Raw genomic sequence first — 11,085 nt, 5'->3', positions numbered from 1 at the left:
AAAAAAAAAAAAAAAGACACTGACTCTAATGAAACGGATTATGAGAAAAATCTGCTGACCAACCCCCTCCCAACCCATCACCTCCAAAGTCTATGAGGCAGACCTAGGTGGTCAATATGTTGTTGTTGTTAAATGCCGTTGAGTCGGTTCCAACATAGAAATTCCAAAAAGAATTAAGAAAAAGATGAACAAAAATTTGAAAAAAGAAAAAAAAAATTAGTAAAATTCTCAGAGTTGAAAAGACTGAAGACTAAATATTAAAATATTTACATACAGTAGCACGCAATAGTAGTAAAAAGAAACTTTAAAAAACATATCCCAGTAAAAATTTTAATTCCACAGACAGAGAATAAAGAATCTCTTAGCATCACTGTGAGGGGGAAAAAAAAATCAAAGATACACTATAAAAGAAAGATAAAGGTAGGTCTGGACTTTCAGGTAACAATGTGCTAGAATGTTTTTCTACGACTACAAAGTTCTGAGGGAAAAATCACAGTGAGCAAATAATTTTACACTCTACTGAATAAAAACATATTCAGGCATTATCTGACGTGAAAAAAATACATTTAAATACTTTTTCTCTTTTTAAAAAAGTACTAGAAGCACTCCAGCCACTGTGAAAGGGTGATCAATGAAATCAGTAAGGCAGGTGTAAATGTCTAAATGATGGCTAGTTATGTTTCCGAAGCTTACTGCAAAAGTCAAGAATATTCTTGAAAAGAGAAGGTGTGGTGGTGGTATGCCATGGAGTCAGTTCCAAACTCATAGCTACCCTGCACAGGGTTTCTAAGGCTATAAATCTTCATAGGAGCAGAAAGCCTCATCTTTTTCCTGCAGAATGGCTGGTGGTTTTAAACTGCTGAGAAGATACACAATAAAACAATGACAGTACGTATCTAGGATCTAAAATCTCACATAATTTCAACAATAGTTGGGAGGATTAAAGGATGAAGTAAAAGCATGATAAATGTTATGTCTTTCAAGAAGAGATCACTGAATTTCTTTTCTGTAAAAAATGAGGTTCTTAAGCATGCTTACAATAAAGTATGTGAACAATATAGATACTGGCTCCAGGTTCCTAGCTACTTGTTTCTATGTGCCAGTGAGTCAATTCCAACTCATAGCAACTCAATGTGACAGAGTTGAAATAACCCATAGGAGTTTTCTAAGTTGAAATCTTTATGGGAACAGACTGCTAGGTCTTTTCTCCCCCAGCATGTCTAGTAGATTTGAACCACCAACCTTTCAGTTAGCAGCCACCGTGCCATCAAGGTTCCTTAGTCCTTCCTAGCTATTAAGAGACTCTTAATGAGTAGGTATGCGGGAGGTTCAGTTTATTACCTCCCTATTGACATTGTGGGCCAGAAAACTGTTATGGAGGCAGCTATGTGCACTGTAGGAAGTTCAGCAACTTTGTTGGTCTTTATTCACTACATGTCAGTTGCAATCCCCGAGTCATGACAATAAAAAAATATCTCCAGATATTGTCAAAGGTCCTCTGGGGCAAAATCTTTGGTAACGTAAATGATCTCACAATATACAAAAGGTAAAAATCATAGTATGGGTCAGGTAAAAATAAAACAAAGTCATACTGAATCAATGAATAAACAGAATTTTTTAGATGGGAAAAAATTAAGTTCCCAAGTCATCCTGACAATTAGATTTGGGTAACTATACCCTTCATTGTATATCAGAATCAACCAGAAAAGTTCTGCTGAAAGTACAGCTCCCCAAGGTTTAACTCCTGAGAACCTGAGAACAACAAGATGAGTGAGCCTGGGAATCATATTTTTTACTTAACATGGCTGTCAGTTAGTAGGTCATTATTTCTAAATACACTGATCTAAAGTTACCGAGTTCTATACAGAAAGAATAAAGTACTATCAAATTCCTCCCAGTATCTCTTTCTTTTTCAAGTCTCTCATGTGGCTCACTCAGCACCCTAAGATGTACCACAGTAACATCATTTAAGTTGATATCATCACATGACAAGTTTAAGCTATGTACAGCTGAGAATGCTATGGGTTGGAAATGCCCTTCCTTCAAAGTCTACAACATATCGATACTCCTGGAATATTCTGAAGCTGCTAGCTCACACAGCTTCCTAAGGTGTGTCAGGGCATGGACATGAGCATTCAAAAAGCCATGCTGACAGAGCCAGATGTCCATGGTGTTTCAGGTCATATTATATCAAAATTTTTCATTCAAAGTAGTAATGGATATATGATAAAAGTTTTAAAAACAAACAATTTTCAAATATTACTTTCTAAAATGGAGTCCGGTGTGGCGCTGCAGGATAAGTACTGGACTACTAACAGCAAGGTCAACAGTTTAAACCCTATCCAGGGTCTCTATGAGTTGAAACCTACTCAACAGCACTAACAGCAATAATATAAAACATTTTACTTATAGGAAAGCATTTGTCTAAGTAGTTATTTACTTACCTGATCACCACGTTTTAATCCTGCATCTGCCGCTTTGCTACCAGGTTCTACTCCCTCCACAAAAATACCAAATCCCTTCTCACTTCCTCCATTAAGGCTGAAATGCAGAGGGGACTCCCGGGAAGCCTTCTGCAGCACAACTTGTCTCCACTTAGCCTTTGCAGCACAGGCGATATTCAATAACCGGAGATGACCATTCATTTTCTGTAAAGTAGAAAAGGGTAATAATGTATGTCTCAATTCCAGAGTTATATTTGAAAATAAAAAGAGCAGAGAATAAACAAGCTGGGGTAAGAGAAAACTGGGCCAAGAATAAGATCTCTTCTAGAAGAACTAGATGGTGCCCAGCTGCCACTGCTACTGCTCTGAAAGGGATCACATTAGAAGGTCCCAGATAGAGGAGCAGAATGTGTGGAACAAAACCTTTAAATTATTTTATAATAAATACTGGACTCTTTTTGACTAGTTGATCAAAAGAGACTATTGGAACCTGAGACTATGGTCCTTGACCATGCTTCATGTCTGGTACATGACCCTCATGGCCCAGCTTTCAACTAGTCAATAGATAAGTGTAACTGGGGAACGACAATACTAGTAAGGTATGCTCATTACAAATGATGGAATGGTCAGTCATTCAAAATCAAAGGGGCAGCATATACCTAAGGACAAAGGTGAGAAAGGAGGGGAAGGTGGGTGGAATGGAAATAGGATCCACAGGGAGGAAACAAGATGACTGTTGTTCCACAGAGGGATTGCAATTACTGAGATGAAACAAAGATAAGCTGTTGAATGTAAAACTGATAATCTTGTCTGTAAACCTTCACAACTCAATTTACAATAAAAAGTTAAAAAAAAAAAAAAAAGATCTCTTAATAGGATTTTTAGAGATTTCTACATAAATTAAGTTAGAAAAGATTGCAAAGTTCTGAGGGAACTCATTTACTATGGGATGACAAAATACATTACTCTCTTAAATTGCTTTTCCAAATACTAGTACAGATACATTAAGGTTTCTACTGATTCTTCCAAGAAAGACTTCATTATTTTAGGTCTTCAATGTTTTATAAAAAGATAAAGGTTAAAAAAGACTCTCAATAGCCAGGAAACACACAAGGAAGGAGCATAGCATTGTTTGCTTGTTTGTTGTGTGCCCCTGAGTCAGTTCCAACTCATAATGACCCTGAATAGGGTTTCTGAGGCTGTAAATCTGTACAGGAGCAGGAAGTTTCATTTTTCTCCAAGGCAGTTATTGGTGTTGCACATTTTTAAATTTCCAGGTTCTAATATTTGGCACAGGTGCTCTGGTAGCATAGTGGCTACAAATTGGGCTGCAAACCTTAAGGTCAGCAATTCGAAACTACCAGCTGTTCCACAGGAGAAAGATGAGGCTTTCTGCTCCCGTAAGGATTTACAGCCTTGAAAACTCTGTCCAGGGTCACTATGAGTCGGAACCAACTCCACGGCACATAACAACATCTGGCACTGTAGGATCAGCACTGGACTGAGAACCACAGGGTTGGCAATTCAAACGCACCAATTACTACTTGGAAATCCTATACAAGTCTCTATGAGTTTGATTCATTCCTATATCAGTTTAAGAAGCAAGTATTCTCCTTAGAAGTTTACATAAAGTAAATACTCAAGAACTACAGTTAGCACTTGTAAAGCATACATAGATTAAGTTTTATGAAGAGAGAAACATTGTTATTCGGTTCTTTTTTCCTTATACCTAGGTCCCTGTGAAGTCCTGGTGTGGCGCTGCAGGATATGCACTGGACTGCAAAGTTGGTTTGAATTGCAAGGTCAGTGGTTCAAACCCAATGGATGCTCCTTAGAAACCCTATATAGAGTTTTTATGTACCAACCTCACAATCATTGCTACGCCTGAGCCCACTGGTGCTGTCACTGTGCCAATCTCTCTTGTTGGGGGTCTTCCTCTTTTTCTCCAACCCTCCACTTTACCAAACATGATGTCGTTTTCCAGGGACTGGTCCCTCCTGATAATTATGGCTGAAGTATGAGAGATGAAGTCTGGCCATCCTGGCTTCCAAGGAACATTGTGACTGTACTTATTCCAACACAGATGTGTTTGTTCTTTTGGCAATCCATGGTACTTTTAATATTCTCATCCAACACCATGACTCAAATTCAATAAACACTAGACTAACTACTGAGAAAAATCCTATGACTACAAGACAATGTCAAGATTCTATGAGCTCTTTGAACATCCACATAACCAGAATTAGGTGCATGAAACATATGATGGTGGTAAACATCTCTGACTTCTTTATCAAATTCCTCAGTCCCAGTTCATTGTCCCCATTTTGCATATAGGAGATCTGATGCTAAAAAGGCTACAGGGAACTTGTTGTGGTTAAGTGCCATTAAGTCAGTTATGATTCTTAGCGACCCTGTATAGGTTTTCTGAGGAGTGAGTGGTGGGTTTGCACCACCAATCTTGTGGTTAGCAGTCCAGTGCTAATCCTACAGCACCAGATCAGAATTCCACAGGGACCCTGGCATAAGGAAAAAAGGCACCAAATATCAACATTTCTCTTCACAGAACTTAATCTACTTAAACTTTACTATAGTCTTGAACATTTGCTATGTGCCAACTTCTAAGGACGTTACATTTATTAGTTCATTATAATCCTAACAATTCTAATGAACTAAGAATACTCTTTCTTAAAACAAGTGAGACATAAAAAATTAGGCAATTTGCCCCAGGTCACATATTTAGTTAGTGGTGGATCTTAATTCAGGCAATCAGACTCCACAACAATCCTTTAAAACCACCAGGCTGCATTGCTACTTGATGTCTTCCTAAAATTTGAAATAGCTTAGAACAGACAAAAGGGCCCTGGTAGTACAGTGGGTTATGTATTATGCTGCTAACCATAAGGTCAGCAGTTCAAGATCACCAGCCACTCCATAGAAGAAAGATGAGGCCTTCTGTTCCAGTAAAGATTTATAGCTGTCCAAAACCCTATACAGGGTCACTATGAAGCAGAACTAACTCAATGACACACAATCATTACCACTACCCCAACAGATCAGACAACCCAGTAGGAGCTCAAAGTTTTATATCTGGCAAGAGTAACAGTAATTTTAGAAGTTAAAAGGACCTCATCTTAGGTGTTGTATATTAAAGAACAGGTGAAATCAGGTACAGAAAGAGACCAAAAAAAAGTCTTAATGTAGATGGCAAATGTAAAATATACCTTGAAGATTGTATAGCATTTCAAATTGCAAAACTGGGAGAAGAGAATTACAATTATCTAACACACAGAACCGGAAGGTGCAAAATACTCTAGTTTGGCTTTAATCTAGGGTTTGTTGTTGTTGATAAGTGCCATTGAGTCAGTTCTGACCCATAGAGACACTGTATAGGGTTTCCAAGAAGCTGCTGGTGATCTTGAGCTGCCAACCTTATGGTTCAAACCAACTTTTCAGTCCAGCACATTAACCCACAGATCCAACCAGGACTCCTTCCTTAATCAAGGGTACACAGGTAAAATGAAGAAAAGGCAGATAAGGGATCAGAATGCTCAAGCCCCTTACATAAACTATGGACATCCTCCCTTAAACTTTAAATGATCTCTAGATTACTTGTAAAACCTAATACAATGTCAATGTTCTGTGAACAGCACTGTAAGCTCCCTCTTAGCCTTTAAGGGATTGCTTTGACCACTATTACTCCCTACCCACCCTGACTTAATTTTTTCTATCCTTGGTTGGTTGAAGCTATCCATGTAAAACCTGCAAAAAAGGATGATTATACTATAAAAATTCCTGGACAACTTGAATGGAAATATAGTGGAATTTCCCCATAAACTTTCTGAAGCCCCCTTCACACTACTTCTTGTTATTATGTGCCTTTGAGTCAGTTCCAAATGACACTGACTCTGGAGTGGTGGGTATGTTTTAACAATTGTCCGTACGGCTAACAGTTCAGTGTTTATAACTATAGTATCACACCAGGACTTCATATGCGATATGCAGATGATACAACCTTGCTAATTGAAAGTGAAGTGGACTTGAAACAATTACTAATGAAAATCAAAGATCACAGGTATGGGTTGCACCTAAATGTAAAGAAAACAAAAATATTCACCACTGGACCAACAAATGATACCAAGATAAATGGAGAAAAGACTGAAGTTGTCAAAAGACTCCATTTTGCTTGCATCAACCATCAACATTCATGGAAGCAGCAGTCAAGAAATCAAACAACGTATTACATTAAGCAAATCTGCTGCACAAGATCTCTTTAAAGTGTTGAAGAGCAAATATGTCAGTTTGAGGTGTGCCTGGCACAAGTCATGGTATTTTCAATAACCTCATATATATGTGAAAGATGGAAAATAAATAAGGAAGACCATACAGAATTGATGCATTTGAGTTCTAGTATTGGAGGAGAATATTAAAAACTCCATGGAATGCGGAAAGAACAAACACATCTGTATCGGAAGAAATATAGCCAGAATGCTCCTTGGAAGCCAGGATGGCCAGATTTCAAATCTCACATTTCACACATATTATCAGGAGGGACCAGTCCCTGAGGAAGCCTGAGGAAGGACATCGTGTTTGGTAAAGTAGAAGGTCAGTGAAAAAGAAGAAGTCCCCCAACTAGATGGATTGGCACAGTGGCAGCAGCCATGGGCTTAAGTGTAGCAATGATTGTGAGACAGGCTCAGGACTGGGCAGTGTTTTGTTCTGTTGTGCATAAGGACACTATGAGTTGGTACTGGCTTCATGACAGCTGACAACAATATGAACTGGGACTGACTCAACAGCACTTAACAACCACAATTAGTGACCTGAGTGAGTTCCGCAACTGACTACAGACATCTAGGCCAAAGAATTCAAGACAAAGTGAAAGAGATGGACCTACATCACAAGGGTTAATAATCATACATGCCTGGTAGAATGGCAATGTTAAACAGAAATAGGAGTCAGGAAAAAACATGATTTCAGGTTTTTGTTTGGGTTGGGGTAGCAGAGAATGAGTGCAGGTCTAGAATACAGATGCTTAAGTTCTCAAAATAAAGGTGTAAGTTACAGGAAATGATGAAAGCTGTTCTGAGTTGATGTTCTTTAAAGGAAGGCCCTAAATTAGCTGAAGAAAAAAATTTTTTTTGAGCCTTACTGTATCTTCCAGATTTTTTTCAAATTCCTCCAGAAATCGAGTCATAGCAGGATCACCTTCAAAATCATTAAAATGATTATTTACCCATAATAATACGATCCGTGTTACCTGTGGAGACATGGAAGAAGCAGTATATGATTATGAGAGGTAGTCCTTCTATAAAAGCACATTCAAAAAGCATGCTCAAAACTGTGGGGGAGTTTTCCCCAGAGCTATATGGGGAAACAATGAACACCCACTACACACAAAAAGTTCACTCTAATAGAGAGGCATGGTTTAGTGATAGCTTTTACTTCTTTTGATATACATAAAAGAGCCAACTCTGTGTATTCAATTACAAAATACAAGCCTGTGTTCAATATGCAAGAAATACACTGGACATATGTTTCAGACCGTTTCTTTTTTAAATGAAAGCTTCTAAGGGAAGGCAACACATCAAAAGCATTTCTATAGATGAGAATATATTTAACCAGAAATGATAACAATAAATCTGAAATGTCCTTTATTATATTGTTAATTTCAAAGTGTTCAACTGATTCATTTGCTCAATGTTGTTGTTAGATGCCATTGAGTCAGTACTGACTCATAGCTATCTTATTCACAGCAGAATGAAACACTGCCTAATCCTGGGCCAATCTCACTACTGTTGCCACACTTGAGTCCATCGATGCTGCCACTTGGCCAATCCATCTAGTTGGAGGTCTTCCTCTTTTTCTCTTGACCCTCCACCTTACCAAACATGATATCCTTCTCCAGTGACGGGTCCCTCCTGACAGTATGTCCAAAGTATAAGAGATAAAGTTTGGCCATCCTGGCCTCCAAGGATCACGATGGCTGCACTTCTTACAACATGGATCTGTTGGTTCTTTTGGCAGCCCGTGGCACTTTCAATATTCCCTTCCAACACCATAACTCAAATGCATCAATTCTTCTACAGTCTTCCTTATTTACTGTCCAGCTTTTATATGCATATGAACTTATTGAAAATACCATGGCTTGGGCCAGGTACACCTTAGTCTTCAAGCTGACATCTTTGCTCTACAAAACTTTAAAAAGGTCTTATGCAGCAGATTTGCCTAAGGCAATACGTCCTTTGATTTCTTGACTGCTGCTTCCATGAGTGCTGATAATTGATCCAAGAAAAATGAAGTCCTTGACAACTTCAATCTTTTCTCTATTGTTAAGAATGTTGTTTATTGGTCCAGTGGTGAGGATTTTATTTTCTTTACATTGAGATGTAATCCATACTGAAGGCTGTGCTCTTTGATCTTCTTTAGTAAATGTTACAAGTCCTCTTCACTTTCAGCAAGCAAGGTTGTATCATCTGCATATTGCAGGTTGTAAATGAGTCTTCCTCCAATCCTGATGCCACATTTTTCTTCATAGAACCCAGCTTCTCATATTATTTGCTCAGCATACAGGTTGAATAAGTATGGTGAAAGAATACAACCTTGTCACACACGTTTTTTAATTTTAAACCATTCAGTGTTCCCATGTTCTGTTTGAACAACTGCCTCTGGGTCCAGGTACAGATTCCTCATGAGCACAATTAAGTGTTCCAGAAAACTCATACTTCATAATGTCCAGAGCTTGTCATGATCCACACAATCGAAAGCTTTTGTGTAGTCAATAAAGCTTAGGTAAACATCTTTCTGATATTCTCTGCTTTCAGCCAAGATCCATCGCACATCAGCAATGATATCCCTCGTTCTATGGCCTCTTCTGATTCCAACTTGAAACTCTGCAAGTTCTCTGTCAATGTATGCTTGCAGCCGTTTCTGTATTACGTCTAGTAAAACTTTACTTGCATGGGATATCAAAGAGATTGCCTGATGATTTCCGCATTCTGTTGGGTCACCACTGTTTGGAATGGGCACAAATATGGATCTCTTCCAATCAGTCGGTCAGATAGTTGTCTTCCAAATTTCTTGGCAGAGATGAGTGAGCGCCTCCTGTGCCACCTCACTTTTTTGAAAGTTTTCAATTTTTATTCTATCAATTTCTGGTGCCTTGTTCTTTGCCAATTCCTTCAATGCATCTTGAACTTCCTCCTTCAGTATCATTAGCTCTTGAACATATGCTACCTCTTGAAACGGTTGAACATTAACCATTTTCTTCTGGTACAGTGACTCTGTGTATTCCTTCCATCTTCTCTTGATGTTTTCTGCATCATTCAATGATTGGCCCAGAGAATCCTTCAATAACGAAAGTTGAGGCTTGAATATTTTCTTCAGTTTCCCTAGCTTGAGAAATGCTGAGCGTGTTCTTCTTTTTGGTTTTCTGACTCCAGATCTTTGCACATTTTGTTGTAATATTTGGCTTTATCTTCTCGAGCTGATCTTTTCTTCGGTCTTTAGTGTTTAATGTATCAAATCTGTTCTTCAAATGATCTCTAAATTCACATGGGATATATTCAAGGTCATGTTTTGGCTCTCGTAGACTTATTCTCATTTTCTTCAGCTTCAGTTTAAATTTGCATATGAGTAATTGATGGTCTGTTCCACAGTCTGTCCCTGGCCTTGTTTTCACTGATGATATGGAGCTTTTCAATCGTTTCTTTCTGCAGATGTAGTCAATTAGATTTCTATGTATTCCATCTGGTAAGGTCCACATGTGTATTTGTTTCTTGTGCTGTCTAAAGAAGGTATTTGAAATGAACAAATTATTGATTTTGCAGAATTCTATCGTGCGTTCTCCAGCATCATTTCTATCACCAAGGCCATATTTTCCAACTAACGATTCTTCTTCTTTGCTCCCAATCTTTATAATCCAATCACCAGTAATGATCAATATATCTTGATTGCATGTTTGATCAATTTCAGATTGAAGAAGTTGGTAGAAATCTTCTATTTCATCCTCACTGGCTTTAGTAGTTGTTGCATAAATTTGAATAATAGTGGTATTAACTATTTGCTCAATAGATTAACAAAAAAATCACTGCCTCCTGGCACCTACTTCTCTCCTTTTTTCGTTACCTTTATAGACAGTTTATATAAAAGGAATTAAGCAATACGTGGCCCTTTGAGTATGGCTACTGTCACTTCATAAGGAGCTCTGGTAGGATAGTGGTTATGAGTTGGGCTGCTAACCTCAAGGTCAGCAGTTTAAAACTACCAGCAGTTCTATGGGAGATAGATGAGGCTTTCTGCTGCCATAAAGATTTACAACCTCAGAAACCCATTACAGGATCGCTAAGAGTTGGAACCGCCTTCTCGGCACACCACCATCATCTTCACTTCATAGTGGTGGTGACAGTTGTGTGCTGTCGAGTCGGTTCTGACACATAATGACCCTGTTTAGGGTTTCTGAGGCCATGAATTTTATGGGAACAGAAAGCCTCATCTTTCTTCCATTGTTGTTGTCAGGTGCCATCGAGTCAGAACCGACCCATAGCGACCCCATGGAAAGCAGAACGAAACAATGTCCAATCCTGGGCCAACCTCACTACCGCTGCCACACTTGAGTCCATCAATGATGCCACCTGGCCGATCC

At 38.5% G+C, this 11,085-nt stretch overlaps 1 protein-coding gene across 4 annotated transcripts in view; it reads right to left on the bottom strand.

Moving 5' to 3' along the window:
* RAPGEF6 (Rap guanine nucleotide exchange factor (GEF) 6) overlaps positions 1 to 11,085 on the bottom strand; it is a 304,075-nt gene that overhangs the window by 80,031 nt on the left and 212,959 nt on the right. For all 4 annotated transcript variants that reach the window (XM_006872939.1, XM_006872936.1, XM_006872938.1 and 1 more), the window contains exons 13-14: positions 7,594 to 7,701; positions 2,445 to 2,648 (exon numbers count right to left, since the gene is read on the bottom strand). In XM_006872939.1, coding sequence (XP_006873001.1) covers positions 2,445 to 2,648; positions 7,594 to 7,701 — 312 coding nt within the window. The remainder of the gene's footprint in view (positions 1 to 2,444; positions 2,649 to 7,593; positions 7,702 to 11,085) is intronic.

The sequence above is a fragment of the Chrysochloris asiatica genome, unplaced genomic scaffold (assembly GCF_000296735.1).
Source record: "Chrysochloris asiatica unplaced genomic scaffold, ChrAsi1.0 scaffold00215, whole genome shotgun sequence".
NCBI lineage: Eukaryota > Metazoa > Chordata > Mammalia > Afrosoricida > Chrysochloridae > Chrysochloris > Chrysochloris asiatica.
Note: the sequence above shows the minus strand (reverse complement) of the source record. Positions and strands in the feature narration are given on the sequence as shown.